This window comes from Salmo salar, chromosome ssa22 (genome assembly GCF_905237065.1).
Source record: "Salmo salar chromosome ssa22, Ssal_v3.1, whole genome shotgun sequence".
In the NCBI taxonomy this organism is placed as follows: domain Eukaryota; kingdom Metazoa; phylum Chordata; class Actinopteri; order Salmoniformes; family Salmonidae; genus Salmo; species Salmo salar.
This window is the reverse complement of record NC_059463.1, coordinates 43,881,060-43,902,590: the sequence shown is the minus strand read 5'-3', so window position 1 is coordinate 43,902,590 and position 21,531 is coordinate 43,881,060. Positions and strand designations below refer to the sequence as shown.

Sequence of the window (21,531 nt, the reverse complement as noted above, 5' to 3'; positions counted from 1 at the left end):
ATTGAAGAGCTCAAAGGGTTAATTGAGGCATTATGGTTCCACATTGAACCATCACCCTTCCCAAAGAAACCCAGATTATTTTGTGTGTACTGTCACCTCTTTAGTTTGAATTTGAAATCGCATTGCATTATTCTATAGACTATAGCCTGGCATTGCACTATTCTTTAGGCTATAGCCTGGCAGGGAAATAGAAGCCTGGTGTCTTAATCACATCATAGGGCCATTTATTTGGCCTTGAAACTACACTGAACTAAAATATACAGTACCAGTCAAAAGTTTGGACACACCTACTCATTCAAGGGTTTTTCTTTATTTTGACTATTTTCTAGATTGTAGAATAATAGTGAAGACATAAAAACTATGAAATAGCACATATGAAATCATGTACTAACCAAAAAAGTGTTAAACAAATCAAAATATACTCTTCAAAGTAGCCACCCTTTGCCTTGATGACAGCATTCTCTCAACCAGCTTCTTAAGGTAGTCGCCTGGAATGCATTTCAATTACCAGGTGTTCCTTGTTAAAAGTTCATGTGTGGAATTTATTTTCTTCTTAATGTGTTTCAGCCAATCAGTTGTGTTTTGACAAGGTTGGGGTGGTGTACAGAAGATAGCCCTATTTGATAAAAGACCAAGTCCATATTATGGCAAGAACAGCTCAAATAAGCAAAGAGAAACAACAGTCCATCATTACTTTAAGACATGAATGTCAATCAATCCGGAAAAGTTCAAGAACTGAACGTTTCTTCAAGTACAGTCGCAAAAACCATAAAGCACTATGATGAAACTAGCTCTCATGAGGACTGCCACAGCTAAGGAAGCACCAGAGTTACCTCTGCAGCAGAGGATAGGTTCATTAGAGTTAACTGCACCTCAGATTGCAGCCCAAATAAATGCATCACATAGTTTAAGTAACAGACACATCTCAACATCAACTGTTCAAAGGAGACTGCGTGAATCAGGCCTTCATGGTTGAATTGCTGCAAAGAAACCACTACTAAAGGACACCAATAAGAAGAGAAGACTTGCTTGGGCCAAGAAACACAGGCAATGGACATAAGACCGGTGGAGATCTGTCCTTTGGTCTGATGAGTCTAAATTTGAGATTTTTGGTTCCAACCGCCGTGTCTTTGTGAGACACAGAGTAGGTGAACAGATGATCTCCACATGGCAGCATTCGCGCAAAACTGAAAGCGTGAACCACCGCATTTAACCATGGAAAGGTGACTGGGAATATGGCCGAATACAAACAGTGTACTTATTCCCTCCTCTGTCCCCACGTTTCAAGATGGCCACCATTGTTCCTGTACCCAAGAAGGCAAAGGTAACTGAACTAAATTACTATCGCCCCGTAGCACTCACTTCTGTCATCATGAAGTGCTTTGAGAGGCTAGACAAGGATCATATCACCTCCACCTTACCTTTCACCCTAGACCCACTTCAATTTGCTTACCGCCCCAATAGGTCAACAAACGATGCAATCGCCATCACACTGCACACTGCCCTATCCCATCTGGACAAGAGGAATACCTATGTAAGAATGCTGTTCATTGACTATAGCTCAGCATTCAACACCCTCCATGCTCATCATTAACTTCTATGGGCTAGCGTCCCACCTGCGGGACACAGCCAGTGAAATATCAGGGCGGCAAATTCAAAAACAACAAAATGTTATAATTCAACTTTCTCAAACATACAACTATTTTACACCATTTTAATGATACACTTCTCCTTGATGTAACCACATTTTCCGATTTCAAAAAGGCTTTACAGCGAAAACAAAACATTAGATTATGTTAGGAGAGAACATAGACAAAAATAATCACACAGCCATTTTCCAAGCAAGGACATGTGTCAATAAAACCCAAAACACAGCTAAATGAAGCACTAACCTTTGACGATCTTCATCAGATGACACTCCTAGGACATTATGTTACACAATACATGTATGTTTTGTTCGATAAAGTTCATATTTATATCCAAAAATAGCATTTTACATTGGCACATGATGTTCAGAAAATGTATTCCCACCAAAACGCCCGGTGAATGTGCACGGCAATTTACAAAAATACTCATCATAAACGTTGACAAAATATATAACAATTATTTAAAGAATTATAGATGGACTACTCCTGGATGCAACCGCTGTGTCAGATTTTAAAATAGCTTTACGGAGAAAGCACATTTTTCAATATTCTGAGTACATAGCTCAGCCATCACGGCGAGCTATTCAGACACCCGCCAAGTTCGGGGCAACCTAAACTCAGAATTAGTATTAGAAATATTCTCTTACCTTTGCTGATCTTCGTCAGAATGCACTCCCAGGACTGCTACTTCCACAAGAAATGTTGTTTTTGTTCCAAATAATCCATATTTATTTCCAAATACCTCTGTTTTGTTCGTGCGTACAGATCACTTATCCAAAGGCATAATGCGCGAGCGCGGAAGCAGAGACGAAAAGTCAAAATGTTCCATTACCGTACTTAGAAGCATGTCAAACGCTGTTTAAAATCAATCTTTATGGTATTTTTTTTTTCACGGGACCGAGCATATCCAATCCCTTTGTTGCCATGCAGACCACTCAGAAACTGAGCTGCTATTATCTGCCCAGTGACAGGAAAATGCTCAAACCACTTTCTGAAGGCAGTTGACAGCCAATGGAAACCTTAGGAAGTGCAACGTCCCCCACAGACACTGTAGTTTTGATAGAGAATCAAAAGAAGAACTACAATTCTCAGACTTTCCACTTCCTGCTTGGATTTTTCTCAGGTTTTGACCTGCCATTTGAGTTCTGTTATACTCACAGACACCATTCAAACAGTTTTAGAAACTTCAGAGTGTTTTCTATCCAAATCTACTAATAATATGCATATTCTAGTTTCTGGGCCAGAGTAGTAACCTGTTTAAATTGGGTACGTTTTTCATCCGGCCGTGAAAATACTGCCCCCTAGCCCAGACAGGTTAAGCTTGAGGCCCTGGGTCTCAACCCCACCCTGTGCAAGTGGGTCTTGGACTTCCTGACGGGCCACCCCCCCAGGTGGTGAAGGTAGGAAACAACATCTCCACTTCACTGATCCTCAATACTGGGGCCCCACAAGGGTGCGTGCTCAGCCCCCTCCTGTACTCCCTGTTCACCCATGACTGCGTGGCCATGCACTCCTCCAACTCAATCATCAAGTTTGCAGACGACACAACAGTAGTAGGCTTGGGGGCGCTGGTGGGCAGCAACATGTGAAGACGCATTTTCTCGGTGCTCCGATCAAGGGCGAACAATTTACTTTTAATACTTGACCAACATCTCCCCCACCGTGTTAATTTTGTAACATTTAATTTGGAATCGAACCCAATTTTCTAATCAGGCTTTTTTTCTGACATTTTTGGCCTTTTAATCGTAAAATGTCGAGACAACAACGTCCGCGAGCCACAAAGGAGCAAGTCTCTGCTGTAGTCTCGGGCTCCCCTGACACGGACTCTGATCCCCCCGACCTAGCCATGGTAATGGCGGCTATCATTAAATCTGAACAGACTGCTGGCTAAGGTGGAGTCACTATCCACTGACCTATCCACACAAATAGCTATTCTCGCCACCAAGGTCAACATAAAGATTGACTCTGTTAAGGATTCGAGACATGACATCCGTCTGAATAGCCTGGAAGATGGTGCAAATATTTACTCCGACAAAGTGGTGACACTGGAATAGCAAGTCACCCGGCTATCATCAGATGTCATCAAACTCACTTCCAAGGTTGAGGACCTCGAGAACAGACAGCGCCGGGGGAACGGTCACATTTTCAGCATGAGAGAGGGACTCGAGACCGTAGGCGGAATGCGGCCTAGCCTGTCCATAGCTAAACTTTTACAGGAAAGTCTAGGCCTCGATTACGCCCCCACCCTTGACCATGCGTACAGAAGCATACAGTCCGCACTGAAGAATGGGGAGCTGTCCAGACCCATAGTAGTTAAATGCCACTATCTTCAGGAGAAGGAGGATGTCTTCCGTAAGGCAGCGCAAGCGGCTCCATCACCCACGACGGTAATCAAGGCCAAAAAGATAATCAAGGACAACAACCACCCAAGCCACTGCCTGTTCACCCCGCTATTATCCAGAAATCAAGGTCAGTACAGGTGCATCAAAGCTTGGACCGAGACTGAAAAACAGCTTCTATCTCAAGGCCATCAGATTGTTAAACAGCCATCACTAACACAGAGAGGCTGCTGCCTACATACAGACTTGAAATCGTTGGCCACTTTATTTAATGGATCACTAGTCACTTTAATAATGCCATTTTAATAATGTTTACATATCTTGCATTACTCATCTCATATGTACACTACCATTCAAAAGTTTGGGGTCACTTAGAAATGTTCTTTTTTATTGAAAGAAAAGCACATTAAGAAAAGATTAAGATGGGCAAAAGAACAGACACTGGGCAGAGGAACTCTGTGTTCTTTTGCCCATCTTAATCTTTTATTTTTATTGGCCAGTCTGAGATATGGCTTTTTCTTTGCAACTCTGCCTAGAAGGCCAGCATCCTGGAGTCGCCTCTTCACTGTTGACGTTGAGACTGGTGTTTTGCGGGTACTATTTAATGAAGCTGCCAGTTGAGGACTTGTGTAGGGCGTCTGTTTCTCAAACCAGACACTCTAACGTACTTGTCCTTTTGCTCAGTTGCAGGAATGTTCAACAGAGCTGTTGCCAGATAATTGAATGTTTGTTTCTCTACCATAAGCTGCCTCCAACGTCATTTTAGAGAATTTGTCAGTATTTATGTCTGTAATAAAGCCCTTTTGTGGTGAAAAATCTCATTCTGATTGGCTGGGCCTGACTCTGCAGGGGTTAGGCCGCCCTCCCCAGTGGGTGGCTGCGCCCCTGCCCAGTCATATGAAATCCATAGATTAGGGCCTAAGGAATTTATTTCAATTGACTGATTTCCCTCTATGAACTGTAATTCAGTAAAATCTTAGAAATTGTTGCGTTTATATTTTTGTTCAGTATAGATTGCCAAGAAACATAATTTATTTAAGCATGTAGCTGCCAGGAGGCCTGCAACAGCAGTTTACTAGCCCCAGGCACAAACATTCAGTAGCCTACCATGGACAGTGCCTTGATCAGTGCGAACTAAAATAACATCACCATGACCATGCAACAATGGGTGGGGCTTGGGCTGTAGGAAGCTTGGCCTGCTGACAGACTCTGCCATGGTTTTGCTATTGTTCCCATTCCCCTGACAATTTGAATTGTGAAATAAATAGGCAAAAAAAACTATTGCAATACTGCTATTGGACTCTTTTTGGTTGGCCCATCCCACTACTAAACATGAGTAGACCTACACATTGCGTAGGTCCACTATGACATCTAGATGGACGTAATCTCTTTATGTTATGTGCGTTGTTTTTCTATTTCGTTGTTTTTCTTCTTCTGGTGTTGAACACCCGGGACACATGCAAGTTAGAACATGTAGGATGTTTCATATAAATATCATATGGTTATGTCCATGTCACAATTCTTTCCCCCATGTTTTTGGTTCACATTTCATCTCATTAGAAAGTTTTTCTTGTAATTTACATATTTTTCTTAAATAAATATCTTGGGGATAATGTTAATTTGCTGCTTAGGCTATAATAATGGTTCATTTAATCTTGTAGGCAACCCATTCGCAGTTTAAAGTTAAAATTGTAGTATCTGTAGGTCTATATGGATAAATATTTTGGTATTATTGCAGGTCATCAATGCAGCAGCTGGGTTGGTTTTGCGTCAACCTGCTGAAAGCGTTCTCAGAGAGAGGTAACCGACACAGGTCTATTGGCTATCCTTTCTAGACCCAAATGTACCATATTAACCTATATTGCAATAATATACTTGCCTTATTATAGCCCAGGTGTTGCAGCGGATCGTCATCAATGTGTTTGACGAGGTCAAAGAGGAATGGTCCAGAGACAACACATCCAACCCCTCCCAGGTGACTATAGCCTAGGCCTACCCATATTTCTGAAATTATAGCAATGATATAAACATCTCAACAGCCAAGCGGTCAAATTAACTTTGACTAGGTAGGGCCTATACAATGTTACACGAGTTCTTCTCAATAGGTCTGTCTATTTCAACCGTACAGAAACCTTTCGCCTACTCTAGAAACAAGGGTGCTTCACCTACCAAAAATAGGCTAACCTGAGTAAATGGGATAAAACACTTAACGTATTTTGGTGACACACAAGGACTAAACTTCAGTTGTTAACCCCCTCACAGCAAAATGAGCTTTCCCAGAGGTCATGTGCGGCCAACCTCGGGCGCAGGAGTGAGCCGGGGACCATGTGGGCTTTTCCAGCGGCTGGAAGTGCGGGGATGCACCAAGCATCTCAGCTAACCCCAGCGCTGCCGTGAGGGAGAGCATGGGACCGGTCTCACATCTCCCATGTCGACCAAGGACTGATGAGTTGACTGCGCGCTACCGCAGCCTGTGGAGAGAAACATCATCCCGTGACCGCCTCATGCAGTCCAATCATAACATCGACATGAAAAACAATTCAATCCCAAGACGTGCGTTAGTTTTTTTTTTGTCAATGGTTTATATTAGGTTAGAGAACCACTTCAGGGGGGGTTTGAATCAATGGCCTAGTTTTCCTTTCCACACATTCAATTTAATGGTAACAATATCAATATGTACCTATTCCTAAGAACGAGAGAGGGGATTTCAACGCTGCTGTAAAGGACTGAATACACATTTTATGTGGGCCTACTTACTTACTCATCCTCATTGGAATATAAAGCCATTAGATTATAGGCTGCTACAGATGTAGGATCTTAATTGTATCACCCTGTTGTTGCAGGAAACATCCTGCACAGCAGTAAATACAAACTTTTAGTGGCTTCAAGGTTTTAAAAAAGCTTATAAAATTTGTAATTTCCACTTTAAAAAGTCAAACTTGATTTGCCCAAACTAAAAATGTATCAATCCATGCAAAAAGTATCATTATAATCCACATACTAATTCATATTTCCTGTTGCTGAGAGATTACTTTCCTGCTGTGAGTAACTGCTTAAATTAAGATTCTACATCTGTACACATCTAAACCAGAGGAAAACAAGCCATCAGCACTCATTTTATTATCTGAACCACAGGAGTCTTGTGCTTTTCAGGCAGAGGAAGCTGCTGAGGGGAGGACGGCTCATAACATAGGCACAGACACATGCACATGCACACACACACACACGATAACATATGCACTATACACACACGTACGATTTTGTATTGTAGATATGTGGTAGTGGTGGAGTAGGGGCCTGAGGGCACACAGTGTGTTGTGAAATCTGTGAATGTATTGTAATGTTTTTCAAATTGTATAACTGCCTTAATTTGGCTGGACCCCGGGAAGAGTAGTGCTGCCTTGGCAGGAACTAATGGGGATCCTTAATAAATATAAATAATAATGGACATTTGATAATGAAATACAAATAATAATTCACATTTGACTTGTAGCTCCTTCTCAAGTCAGATGAGTTAAATCTACCTGGAAACACAGGAAGTTGGTGGCACCTTAATTGGGGAGGGCAGGCTCGTGATAATGGCTGGAACGGAACAAATGGAATGGCATCAAACACATGGAAACCGCTCCAGCCATGATTACGAGCCTGCCCTCCCAAATTAAGGTGCCACCAACCTCCTGTGTTTCCAGGTAGACTTAACTCATCCAACTTGAGAAGGAGCTACAAGTCAAATGTTTAACAAAAAAAGCAGAAACCCCTACCCCACACATTAAGGACAGAGACATGTAGTTAGTCGTTTTTAGTTCAGTCAAATCCTGCCTTTAGCATTTTTATGTCAGTGATCTGATTTGCCACTTACGCATCTGGACATGAATCAAATGTCAAAGGTCGGGGTTGCCATAAATACTTCATCCCCATTTGAATACAAGTAAACTTCAGGAAAACTCCCAACTGTATATTAATAGTTTGACGTGGCATCCTCTCCAGGCCTCCTTCCCTCTTTCACCTTCCCTTCAGATCAGTGCAGATGAGAAAGCGAGGAGAGGAAGCAACTTTAGACTATTGACATGCAGCCAATCAGTCCATCAGGAGGTTGTGGCCTTAGATTTCGGTCACCGTGTGGATTCTTTGCTTGATGCCCTTGGAGTACCACCTTGGTGTCGGCACAGGGTCATAGGGGTTGGTGGCCCTATAGATGCTCTCCCCCTTCGCGAGAGAGATCTTGAACTTGTGCTTTGGACACACAATGCACAGTTTGCCGTCAAATTCCTGCAAGAAGAACCAAAGTAAGACGATAAGGTCTTTATCAATTTAGATTTAGATTGAGCGTATATGTACAGAGGAAAATATATGTCGCTAGCAGAGGAGGCTGATGGGAGGAGCTATAGGAGGACGGGCTCATTGTAATGTCTGGAATGGAATTAATAGAACAGTATCAAACATATTGAAACCATATGTTTGACTCCTTTCCATTCATTCAATTCCAGCCATTATAATGAGACAGTCTTCCTATAGCTCCTCCTCTGGTCACTAGTACCTTGTTTCCAACCAAGGTACATGAATAAAGGAGCAAACTGAAAATGTGAAAGATATGCAACAATGTTATATATTTATTTACGATAGAAACCAATGATTTATTTGCTGACACTGTTAAAAACCCAGCACACGACACAAACACCGACACAGACACAAGCACAGGCACACACAGCAACCCTGGAGCAGTTTGGGGTTTGTGTGCCTTGCTCAAGGGCACTACGACTGTAGGTGGCACCTGAGATATTGATTACAACAAAGATTAAATAGATAACAATACTAGGTCATTTACCTCTATGTCTCCATTTTGCAATGGTCCTCCAGCATCTGTCCAAAGAGGAGAAGATCAGAGTATTGCAGAATAAGCAAACAGTTTATGGCACTGTAACCATACCGATGTTATGTGGGAAAATGTCCCATAGATAGTGACGTAAATCTACCACAGTGGTCGAGAGATGCTCCCCAAGAGCATTTATTTAATTACAGTAGATTGATAGCACTTTATTATTATTTATTTATTTTTAACCCCTTTTTCTCCCAAATTTCGTGATATCCAGTTGGTAGTTAGTGTCTTATCTCATTGCTGCAACTCCCGTACAGACTTGGGTGAGGCGAAAGTCGAGAGCCACGAGTCCTCCGAAACACGACCCTGTCAAGCCGCACTGCTTCTTAACACATTGCTTGCTTAACCTTGGAAGCCAGCCGCACCAATGTGTCGGAAGAAACACCTGACGACTGCACTCAGCTTGCATGCGCCCGGCCCACCACAAGGAGTCGCTAGAGCACGATGGGACAAGGAAATCCCAGCTGGCCAAACCCTCCCCTAACACGGACAGCGCTGGGCCAATTGTGCACCGCCTCATGGGTCTCCCGGAGGCCCTGATTGATACCAATTTTGACATATATAACAGCTACTGAAGATTATGCAGAATGCATCTTCAAAGCTAGCTCGAGTCACAGATCTGTTTGCCGTCTTGCCCAACTCTGATGTCATTGTCACACCAAACAAAAGCCCTGTTAACACCTTGCACAATATGTGTTTTTTGTGATCTGATCAAGATGATCAGGATGTGGAATTAGAGACAAGTGGAAGTGGAGTTGCTGGGTGGGGGATAGAATGACGGTCCAAGATAAAAGTATTTTAAAAATTAAGTCAAAATAAAACATAACAAAAAGTAAGTTTGAATGACACTGAGAGGCAGTGTTTTTACAGCTAATGCTGGTTTTCCTGAGGCTTATGTGTTCGTACACATGCATATACACACACTCTCATTCAAATGCACACATGTGCACATACACCGACGCACACAGGTAAATAGTGACATACATGCACTCCAACATATTCAGTTGGCCTTGCTGTTATGATTTATGTTGTCCTTGATGTCTTTGTTGTTTTTTTGCATTGTTGTTTTTTGTTTTCCTTTGTCGTTCTCTTTTTTTTCTCTTTTGTTCATTTTGTTGGTTGTTGGTGCATTTGGGGGGAGGGAGGGGGGGTCTTGGGGGTGGGCAATGGAATAATTGTTTAAACTATATTTGGGGGGGGGGGTTTCGGATGGTTGAGAGGCAGCTCTTGAAGAACTGTGTGGGGGATCTTGGAGGGCTGGCGGTTGGGAGCTTGGGCCGGTGGCTGATGGATCACTGGTTCAGGTCCCCGTTTTTTGACCTTGTGGGAGATCTGGCGATGTGCCCTTGAGCAGGTCTTTGACCCTGGTTGCTTCTGTGTGTCACTCTGGATGGGAGTCTGTTAGATGACTAATGTGATGTAGTTGTTGAGCTGCTTCACTGCAAGTATATTGTATGTTTTAAACATTCAATAAGAAATAAGAAATGTTTTAAAAAGAAGGTAATCCAATCACTATCTAATCAAGGTTTGTTGCATCTACACATGGTATTAAAATGAGTCTCTTATCCATCCACTGTGTCCAGATTTCCTAGTCCATCCCTGTATGCAAACTATTTGACAGATATTCTCTCATAATAATATGAATGTATTTATTTTAAAACAATGATTGATGCCATAAGTCAACGGTGACACCTGTTAATGATTTTCCATGGCGGTATAATGATGATTTAAATGATTTGACCATCTATATCTGTTTACACTTGTAAAATATCCAGATACAATGAGTCCCTGACTACCTCCAGAGGTAGACTGGGAGATCTGATCACAATTAGATCATTATGCGTCTTTTAATCGTCTACACTTGTCTAAAAATGTAGGCACAATCATAATGGGGACAAGTGGAGGACAAAGGATGTATGTTAGCCCATGTTAATGAAAAAGGAGTTGGTAATGGCAAGACGGCACAAACAGATCTGGTACTCAGGCACATGAAGGAGCAGTTATTCTACTCACGGTAGCTGTGGAAGTCCAGAGCGTAGAATATCTCCTGGTGATAGAGCACAAGTATGTCCCGGCCCTCCACGGTCCTGAACGACCGCTTGGCTTTTATCAGGTCCTCCTTCTTGCCCACAAAGTGTGAACCTGTTGCAGGCTCTTGTCTTTCTTCCCTCTCCTCCATGGATATGCTGATATTCCAAACACTGCTTACATATTGTAGAAAAACATGTGAGATTTTTAGCATAGCTTTCAACTGTCCTAACGGAGTTAAAAAAGTTCAATATTTAATGGTGTGTACATAAACAGTAACAAAATGCTTTGGCCTAAAAGGCAGATGCAATACATAAAGTATTTGATTTCTCACATCTTCAAAACATGAATTACAAAGTGATGACTTTGTGACTAATATGTTGTGTCTGTGAGTATGTCCATATAATTTAAGTGACAGTGTAGAAAATCTCTCATGGCTACTTGATGGATTCTGACCCTTAAGTGTTTGATGTATTACAGAGCGGAATAATGAGCATATCAGTTCAAGTTGAGTAATTTCTGAGAGCACATAAATAGTAAGAGCAGCAGGAGTCTGTGCCACATGTCCAATACCCTCTGGCAAAACCATGCCATGTAGTAAGCTGCATATTTCATGTTGCAAAGATATGAATCACCTGATGCATTCTAAATAATATAGGCCTATTTATAGTGGCTTCAGAAAGTATTAACACCCCTTGACTTTTTCTACATTTTGTTGTGAATTTAAAATGTATTAAATTTAGATTTTGTGTCACTGAGCTACACACAATACCCCATAATGTCAAAGTGGAATTATGTTTTTAGAAGTGTTTACAAATTAATAAAAAATTAAAAGCTGAATAAGTATTCTACTTAATAGAACAAGTATTCTTAATACTTAGAATAAGGTTATATAATATATAGAATAAGGTTATGGCAAGTCTAAATAAGTTCAGGAGTAAAAACATGCTTAACAAGTCACATAATAAGTTGCATGGACTCACTCTGTGTGCACTAATAGTGTTTAACATGATTTTAAAATGACTTCCCCATCTCTGTAGCCCACACATACCATTATCTGTAAGGTCCCTCAGTCAAGCAATGAATTTCAAGCACAGATTCCACCACAAAGACCAGTGAGGTTTTCAATGGTTCGCAAAGAAGGGCACCTATTTGTAGATGGTTGAAAAAAACAGACATTGAATATCCTTTTGAGCATGGTGCAGTTATTAATTACACTTTGGATGGTTTATCAGTACACCCTGTCACTACAAAGATACAGGCATCGTTCCTAACTCACTTGCAGGAGAGGAAGGAAATCACTCAGGGATTTCACCATGAGGCCAATGGTGATTGGGTATGCTTGTCATCGGCAAGGACTAGGGAGTTTTTTAGGATAAAAAGAAACGGAATAGAGCTAAGCACAGGTAAAATCCATCCTTGCAAAAAAGTCCTACAGGAATCTTGCTGGATTGTTTTCCTGAAGGACTACCGGCATGATTCCGACAGGATCCTGCAGGGATTGTCCAATAGGAAAGTGGCCCCAAAATCCTGTGCGATATCCTGCAGGACTTCTTATTCTTGCAGTATATATATATATATATATACACTGCTCAAAAAAATAAAGGGAACACTAAAATAACACATCCTAGATCTGAATGAATGAAATAATCTTATTAAATACTTTTATCTTTACATAGTTGAATGTGCTGACAACAAAATCACACAAAAATAATCAATGGAAATCCAATTTATCAACCCATGGAGGTCTGGATTTGGAGTCACACTCAAAATGAAAGTGGAAAACCACACTATCGGCTGATCCAACTTTGATGTAATGTCCTTAAAACAAGTCAAAATGAGGCTCAGTAGTGTGTGTCGCCTCCACGTGCCTGTATGACCTCCCTACAATGCCTGGGCATGCTCCTGATGAGGTGGCGGATGGTCTCCTGAGGGATCTCCTCCCAGACCTGGACTAAAGCATCGCCAACTCCTGGACAGTCTGTGGTGCAACGTGGCGTTGGTGGATGGAGCGAGACATGATGTCCCAGATGTGCTCAATTGGATTCAGGTCTGGGGAACGGGAGGGCCAGTCCATAGCATCAATGCCTTCCTCTTGCAGGAACTGCTGACACACTCCAGCCACATGAGGTCTAGCATTGTCTTGCATTAGGAGGAACCCAGGGCCAACCGCACCAGCATATGGTCTCACAAGGGGTCTGAGGATCTCATCTCGGTACCTAATGGCAGTCAGGCTACCTCTGGCGAGCACATGGAGGGCTGTGCGGCCCCCCAAAGAAATGCCACCCCACACCATGACTGACCCACCGCCAAACCGGTCATGCTGGAGGATGTTGCAGGCAGCAGAACGTTCTCCACGGCGTCTCCAGACTGTCACGTCTGTCACATGTGCTCAGTGTGAACCTGCTTTCATCTGTGAAGAGCACAGGGCGCCAGTGGCGAATTTGCCAATCTTGGTGTTCTCTGGCAAATGCCAAACGTCCTGCACGGTGTTGGGCTGTAAGCACAACCCCCACCTGTGGACGTCGGGCCCTCATACCACCCTCATGGAGTCAGTTTCTGACCATTTGAGCAGACACATGCACATTTGTGGCCTGCTGTAGGTCATTTTACAGGGCTCTGGCAGTGCTTCTCCTGCTCCTCCTTGCACAAAGGCGGAGGTAGCGGTCCTGCTGCTGGGTTGTTGCCCTCCTATGGCCTCCTCTACGTCTCCTGATGTACTGGCCTGTCTCCTGGTAGCGCCTCCATGCTCTGGACACTACGCTGACAGACACAGCAAACCTTCTTGCCACAGCTCGCATTGATGTGCCATCCTGGATGAGCTGCACTACCTGAGCCACTTGTGTGGGTTGTAGACTCCGTCTCATGCTACCACTAGAGTGAAAGCACCGCCAGCATTCAAAAGAGACCAAAACATCAGCCAGGAAGCATAGGAACTGAGAAGTGGTCTGTGGTCCCACCTGCAGAACCACTCCTTTATTGGGGGTGTCTTGCTAATTGCCTATAATTTCCACCTGTTGTCTATTCCATTTGCACAACAGCATGTGAAATGTCTTGTCACTCAGTGTTGCTTTCTAAGTTGACAGTTTGATTTCACAGAAGTGTGATTGACTTGGAGTTACATTGTGTTGTTTAAGTGTTCCCTTTATTTTTCTGAGCAGTATATATATATATATATATATTCTGCAGGATTCCTGTAGGACTTTTTTGTACGGGTTAGAGGAAAACTTGGTTCAGTCTGCTTTCCAACAGACACTGTGAGACAAATTCAACTTTCAGCAAGACAATTACCTAAAACACAAGTCCAAATATGCACTGGAGTTGCTTAGCAAGACTACATTGAATGTTCCTGAGTGGCCTAGTTACAGTTTTGACTTAAATAAGCTTTAAAATGTATGGCAAGACTTGAAAATGGCTGTCTAGCAATGATCAACTTGACAGAGATGGAATCATTTTGTTAAAAATAATGGATAAATATTGTACAATCTAGGTTACCCAGAAAGACTCACAGCTGTAATCGCTGCCAAAGGTGATTCTATTTTTACATACATAAAGAATGTAATATATACATTTATTCCACTTTGACTACAGAGTATTTTGTGATTGTTGATAAAAAAAATACTATTAAATCCAAGTAAAGGGGTGTGAATACTTTCTGAAGTTTTCAGGCCCATAATCATTTGACCCATAGAAGCGGCATTTTATTTTAAAACAAGATTGTTTAGATAAAAAAAAACGACCCCTCCTCCTCTCTCCCCATCACTCTCTACTCACTTTTCTCTTTAATAAAGTAAAAACACATTTCCAATTTTTTTTTAAATTATGTCATATAGTGTTTTCGTTTTACCTTGGTAGCAGCTTGTTCTCCTCTCTTACTGAAGTTGTAATGAACTCATTTTAGACGCACCCAGTGGCCTGGTCTAATAAGGAGGTACCATGTCGTTATCTTGTCCCACCCGCCCATTTCAGCTGGTCATATCTACCCATCTCACTCTCCCGAGTGGGCACGTCGTTTTTATTTTTATTTTATCTCTAACACAAGGTGGATATTCGCAGACAGACTAGAATGTTTGATGTAAGACCATTTTTTTAATACATCAAATGTTATCAGTATTATTTAGTAAATGTTTAATTGTTATCAGTCATTGCATGAATTCTGTGATAGCCTGCTAAAGATTTCATAATACAAATAACATCTTAACTATCAACACGTTAACTATGTTAAGCCTTTGAGATATGCGCTGCCATTTTTGTTGTTTTTAATTAATTACGTTTATTTATTATTTTTTATCCAACGCAATGATAACATGCCCTTTTTCCGCGAAAATACGTAATGTCACGATTCCAAAGCTATACGATATTACAGCAAACAAGTTAATTATCTCACATCTCTGAAAATATTTGTAATGTTGTACTTTTTGTTCACAAAATCAATGCTAATGTTTGGTTTTTGAGCTAGCGCCCAATGGGCTACCATTCACGCCTTGAAGGAAAGCTCCCCTTGTCCCCAAATTGCCCAAAATGCAACGCACGACGCATGGGCAACGTACACAATGTGCGTTAATACTAATCCAATGCAATTTCCCATTTCCTCAAAAGTATCTCTGGACATTCAGCCTAGTTTCACGCTATCCTCGAGTTGGGACATCCCTGCCCCCATTGAAGTTTTGATTTAATTTGGTTAAGGTAAGGGTTTAGAGGTAGAGGCGTCCCAGGAATAGTACGAACTATTCAGCCAATGGGAACGCGAAATTAAAATGAGGAAAGCTACGTTCAAGAGTGTCTGAAATCAAGAAATGTTCATCAACACCCGCGCTTCTTACAAGTATTTCTGATGTAACTTGAGTAATTTCACAGTAAGTCGGTGTACTGAATGATATAACTTATTTCAGAAACATGATAGACTAGTGTGAGACCAAGCTAGCGAGCAATGGACACAATTCAATTTTTCCCAGCGACAATTTTTTTCAAGATAATATGTCATGCTAACGCTAGTTTACCGCGTTCAGTGTTAACCGTTTACGGTTATGGCGAGAAGATGTGGAATTATTGTATTGCGTTGTCTATGCTTATTTGGGGGCATTGCTAAAATCCTGTAAATGTAGTTATATAGCTTGCTGCATTTTAGAGTGGCTACTGTATGTACAGTAACCACGAACTCAGGCTAGTTTCAGTAGCTAATGATTCAACAACATAATCTTTCAAATCAATGTGTGCTCTACTAGGCCTAGTATAGCCCACCCTAATTGTTAAATAACAAAATCATTGGAGTGGCATGTAGTATGTCATCATGGAGTTAATGTTTGAGTGATCCTAAATGCATTTGTGAATGTACCGTGCATTCAGAAAGTATTCAGACCCCTTCACTTTTTCCTAATTTTGTTACGTTACAGCCATATTCTAAAATGTATTTAATTATTATTTTTCCTCATCAATCTACACACAATAATAACAGGTTTTTAGAAATTTTAGCAAATGTATTAAAAATAACAAATAAATACCTTTTCAGACCCTTTGCTATGAGACTCGAAATTGAGCTCAGGTGCATCCTGTTTCCATTGATCATCCTTGATGTTTCTACAACTTGATTGTAGTCCACCTGTGGCAAGGCACACACCTGTCTATATAAGGTCCCACAGTTGACAGTGCATGTTAGAGCGAAAACCAAGCCATGAGGTCGAAGGAATTGTCCATAGAGCACTGAGACAGGATTGTGTCGAGGCACAGATCTGGGGTAGGGTACCAAAAAAATGTCTGCAGTGGCCTCCATCATTCTTAAATGGAAGAAGTTTGGAACCACCAAGACTCTTCTGAGAGCTGGCCGCCCGGCCAAACTGAGCAATCAGGGGAGAAGGGCCTTGGTCATGGAGGTGACCAAGAACCCGATGGTCACTCTGACAGAGCTCCAGAGTTTCTCTGTGGAGATGGGAGAACCTTCCAGAAGGACAACCATCTCTGCAGCACTCCACCAATCAGGCCTTTATGGTAGTGTGGCCAGAAAGAAGTCACTCCTCAGTAAAAAGCACATGACAGCCCGCTTGGAATTTTCCAACAGGCACCTAAAGGACTCAGACCATGAGAAACAAGATTATCTTGTCTGATAAAACCAATATTGAACTCTTTGGCCTGAATGCCAAGCATCACATCTGGAGGAAACCAGGCACCGCTCGTCACCTGGCCAATACAATCCCTACGGTGAAGCATGGTGGTGGTAGCATCATGCTGTGGGGATGTTTTTCAGTGGCAGGGACTGGGAGACCAGTCAGGATCGAGAGAAAGATGAACGGAGCAAAGTACAGAGAGATCCTTGATGAAAACCTGTTCCAGAGTGTTCAGGACCTCGGACTGGGGCGAACCTTCTCTTTCCAACATGACAGAGCTTGAGAGGATCTGCAGAGAAAAATGGGAGAAACTCCCCAACTACTGCTGTGCCAAGCTTGTAGCGTCATAGCCAAGAAGACTGGAGGCTGTAATCGCTGCTTCAACAAAGTACTGAGTAAAGGGTCTGAAAATGTTGTTTTTTTTTAAATACATTTGCAAACATTTCTAAAAATATGTTTTTGCCTTGTCATTATGGGGTATTGTGTAGATTAATGAGGGGAAAAACAATTTAATCCATTTTAGAATAAGGCTGTAAAAATGTGGAAAAAGTGAAGGGATCTTAATGCTTTCCTCATGCACTGAGGGTAATGACTATTTCTGTGCTTCAGCAGGTGATGGCCTTGCGTGCGTGTGGATTCATTGTGTTTCGTCGGCTGGCACAGTCTTCACCTCCCCCTGACAACATTGAGTACCTCCTCCTACAGACTTCATATGGCAAGCACCACTGGACCCCACCCAAAGGTATGGTGCATATCAGTGGCATATTAGTGTTCATACCCTTTCGGCCTGTTATAACAGGCATAATATCACTCTTATGAGGGTCATAAGGGTCTATTGACAGCAGGCTACATATTTTAGTAGCTAACACTTTACTTGAGGTGTAGCCTACTGTCAATAGTCCCCTTGTGAGTTTTATAAGCATGACATTACGCCTGTTAAAACAGACCTGAAGTATGAAAATCAACATGCCATTCATGGCATCTGACCCATGTCATGTTTTGTGACACATGTTCTCTAATGTGCAGAATAAGGTGTAGAATTCTAGCTTGCACTATCTTTGGTCCCATACCAAATCGTGAAACACACCATTACCTTTTGTTATATCATTAGGGCACACTGTAGCAAAACATTTTGCAACAGAAAACAAAAAGGTTCTGATTGATCAAGGCCAGGAAGTCCCTCCCTGTTTGTCTGTTTTCTTTTGTTTGGTGCCTAATGAACACAACCCTGTGCTGGTCTCTAGGCCACGTAGACCCTGGGGAAGATGATCTCACCACCGCTCTGAGGGAGACGCAGGAGGAAGCAGGGCTGGGGGAGGAGCATCTGCAGGTGGTGGATGGCTTTCTCCAGGAGCTGCACTACGAGGTGAGAGGGCGGCCCAAGACGGTTCTGTACTGGCTCGCGGAGCTGAGGGACCCCAAGATGGCCGTCACGTTGTCGAAGGAGCACCAGGACTACCGCTGGGCCAAGCTGGAGGAGGCCTGCTCCCTGGCCCAGCATAAAGACCTACAGGACACCCTGAGGGCAGCACAGCAACACCTAGACACAGAGCAAGGGAAACATTAAGACACTACTACACACAATGCTGTGCTAGGAATTGTGAAGAGCAAGCTGCAAAAGCAAGTCTCTAGCTTTAAAAAAAAGTGTTTGTAACCTCATCCCCAGGCTATTGGGCACAGATGCGCGAGACTAGTGTCTGTGGGACTGCACAGCCTTGATAATTAATGGAACAGAAAGTGTGAATCTAAAGTGAGTTATAATTCCTAATTCTATGGTGGTAATTTGGTCTGAGCAAGTCATTGAACCCCTGTGTCACATACTTATACCCCCAAGGAACTGCCACCAAACTAAGGGTCAGAAAAGGATAATCTCTGTACTTGGGAACCAGTGGCCAAATCATTCAATAGACACTTAAGTGTTTTATGTGTTAACATTGTGTGATGACCAATAACCTTTTTTGTCTTGCACTTTAAACAAGATTAAAAACCACCCATTAAATATGGACCTTTCAATATGCAACTTCAGCATTGACTCACTGGTCTTTCACCCTTACTCCTGAGATATTTAGGGAAAATATACAGTAATATGATTTGATTTATGATCACAATGAGTGTGCAAATCTATACACAACTATGTGATAGTTAATTGGACAAGGCAACTACTGCTGAGATTTGCACTCACCTCGACTGTACTGCGATCCTGCAACACATCACCACTAGGTGGAGACAAAAACAAGTTGAATTTCACAGGAGGTGCACCAATTCATTCTCTGGTCAGCCAGGGCACAATTCAACCAATGGCTCATTTCATGCTTGAGAAACCAGATGGAGGTACTTTTGACAATAATGAATCTAGATTCATATGTCGGGTAAAATGAGCAGCCCAACATCCAATGGGGACTCATTCACCCCTGTTGTAAACATATTCAGGAAAAGCCCCAGAGCATTCACCCAATTAAAGTCCTCAGACCTACCAGTTCCAATGGCTTCCTAAACAAGTTCCCGTGAATGCAAAAGGACATGGTTAAATTCACCTGAAGTAAATTCTGTTAAACTGTGTGTCCTTTTAAAGTTGCAGTAACCTCATTGTGGCATTTGATTTTTTCCTACACCAGAACTTTCACTCTTTCCATAATCGCATAGCCTAACAGCTCATAAAACTTTCATTAGGAATTGCATTAAAATGGTGGGAGGGGAGGGCTGAGAGAGGGAAGGAGGGAGAAGGAAACAGAGAGAAAGCTTGAGACCGGGACTGGCTATGTGTACATAACTAATGTTGCCTAACAATGATTGAACCAGGAAAGAAAATAATTCTTAATTTCCCCCTTTTTCCAAGTCCAAAGATTGAAACCTGAACACATTTTTAAATAAGAGTTTTTCCCCCTTGCTTTTCAGTGCAAGCCAAACAAAGAAACATCTGATCCTCAGGTGAGAGAGAATGTGATTTTGGGTAATGAAAGGAGAAAGGATGTCCAAGTGAACAAAAATAACTACTGTAGAAAAAAGGTATTGTCCACTGACTGTTCGATGATTGAGCTTTAAATTAAGATTTTAGTTACAGAAAAAATGCTTTGACGGGTTACATTTGTGAGGGTTAGATTTCGACTCAGGAATCAGTTTTTTGCCAACCCATCCCACTTCAGGTGGGATGGGTTGGCTGCATAATCATAGACTGCATAATCATAGAAAGGGCTACATACTCTGAACAATGCAGATGTAAGAGTGCATTTTGTGCTGCCCCGAACAGGGATCGAACTAGTAACCTTCTATACAACACCACTTGTAAATCAAAGCCAACCATTTTAGGCAACAGAGCAAGAGATAATCCGGTCACTCTATGCTCAACCGTTGCCTTTAGATCTCATGGTGAAGGTCACTGATTTACTCCAGCCAACATGCTACTGGCGAGTTTCACATCCACTACAGACTGTTTTGTTCTAACCAATATTATTCATATAAAGTTCATGTTTAACTCAGGATGGCAGAAATCCACATCCAAGGAACTGCAATGAGGTAGGAGTGAAGACAGCCTGTCTCATAGATTAGACGTAACAAAGTAAATGTAAATCCGGGAAACTCAAATTACTATGATATGCTACGTTTGGTATGGTTACATAATACAGATGGTTGGGGCAAAAACTTAAGTAGCTACTTTGCGACTACTTAGCATGTTAACTAACCCTTTTAGCTAACCCTTCCCCTAAACCTACCCTTAGCCTAGATAACGTTAGCCAGCTAGCTAACATTAGCCACCTAGCCAGAATTCGTAACATATTGTACGTTTTGCAAATTTGTAACATAAAAAGGAATGTGTGATGGACATCCACAAATTAATACACGCCATTCAAAGCAAAACATATACTAAATGGAGTGTCTCGACTTTACGTACAGAATAATACAAAATTCTTTGAGACCAGGATGGTGAAGAATATCGCATGGGGCTTTCCCTTATTCGCCTGATGCAAATTAATCAAAACTTCCTCCAGCCTTGCGATCTCAAGGATCCTGTTGAAAACCTATTTAAAGCAGCCAGTCAAGACTCAGCTCTACTCTACAAACTGGTATCAGCATCTGAACTTTTACCTCAGTGGAATAGTCTTCATGCAGGTGATGATGATGAGGGTGTTTATGCCAACGCATCTCTCTGCTCTTCTCTCTCTCCCTCCTGTGATCTCTCATGTGGTGGAGAGGTTCAGTGACGTTTCAGTGTGTCAGGGATTCTTCATGGAGGAGACGACTCCAAATATCTCAGGTATTTTGGATGATGGGAACGTCCAGGACCAGAACCGCTTCATGCCGATTTGACAGTTGTACAAGAACAACTACAGGTATGCAACCCTCTACGACACAAAAAAACAGATCCCTGTGTTCTCAGCCTACACCTTCACTGGTGCTACTAAAGGCAGACCAAATGTAACACGGATGATAGAACCCCAGCTTGAAGGGGGAAACGAGACAATGAGTCTTGAGTCAAAATGTGTAAATTACACACATCAGGCTGTGAACAAGGACTATAGGAACTCACTGAACACAACAGGGGT

General features: G+C 42.1%; 2 protein-coding genes across 10 annotated transcripts; one reads left to right on the top strand and one right to left on the bottom strand.

The window, feature by feature from the left end:
• Positions 1 to 6,543: 6,543 nt before the first annotated feature.
• Positions 6,544 to 15,029, bottom strand: rfesd (Rieske (Fe-S) domain containing). Of its 4 annotated transcripts, none has more exons than XM_014167569.2 (4): positions 14,737 to 15,029; positions 10,875 to 11,062; positions 8,811 to 8,845; positions 6,544 to 8,254 (listed from the first exon to the last, which is right to left on the bottom strand). In XM_014167569.2, the coding sequence occupies exons 2-4, from the start codon at positions 11,038 to 11,040 to the stop codon at positions 8,087 to 8,089; spliced, it is 369 nt and encodes a 122-aa protein (XP_014023044.1). In that variant the 5' UTR covers positions 11,041 to 11,062; positions 14,737 to 15,029; the 3' UTR covers positions 6,544 to 8,086. The 4 variants fall into 4 exon arrangements, with proteins under 4 accessions (XP_014023044.1, XP_014023043.1, XP_014023046.1 ...); XM_014167568.2 differs by having other exon boundaries at positions 10,875 to 11,065; positions 14,737 to 14,983; XM_014167571.2 differs by lacking the exon at positions 14,737 to 15,029 and adding an exon at positions 11,941 to 11,994.
• On the top strand, positions 14,853 to 19,015 carry nudt2 (nudix (nucleoside diphosphate linked moiety X)-type motif 2). 6 transcript variants are annotated; one of them, XM_014167562.2, is made up of 3 exons: positions 14,853 to 14,964; positions 17,603 to 17,732; positions 18,235 to 19,015. In XM_014167562.2, exons 1-3 carry the CDS (start codon positions 14,956 to 14,958, stop codon positions 18,555 to 18,557), a joined length of 462 nt encoding a protein of 153 aa, XP_014023037.1. In that variant the 5' UTR covers positions 14,853 to 14,955; the 3' UTR covers positions 18,558 to 19,015. The 6 variants fall into 6 exon arrangements, with proteins under 6 accessions (XP_014023037.1, XP_014023036.1, XP_014023041.1 ...); XM_014167561.2 differs by having other exon boundaries at positions 14,859 to 14,964; positions 17,600 to 17,732; XM_014167566.2 differs by lacking the exon at positions 14,853 to 14,964 and adding an exon at positions 15,417 to 15,575.
• Positions 19,016 to 21,531: the final 2,516 nt, after the last annotated feature.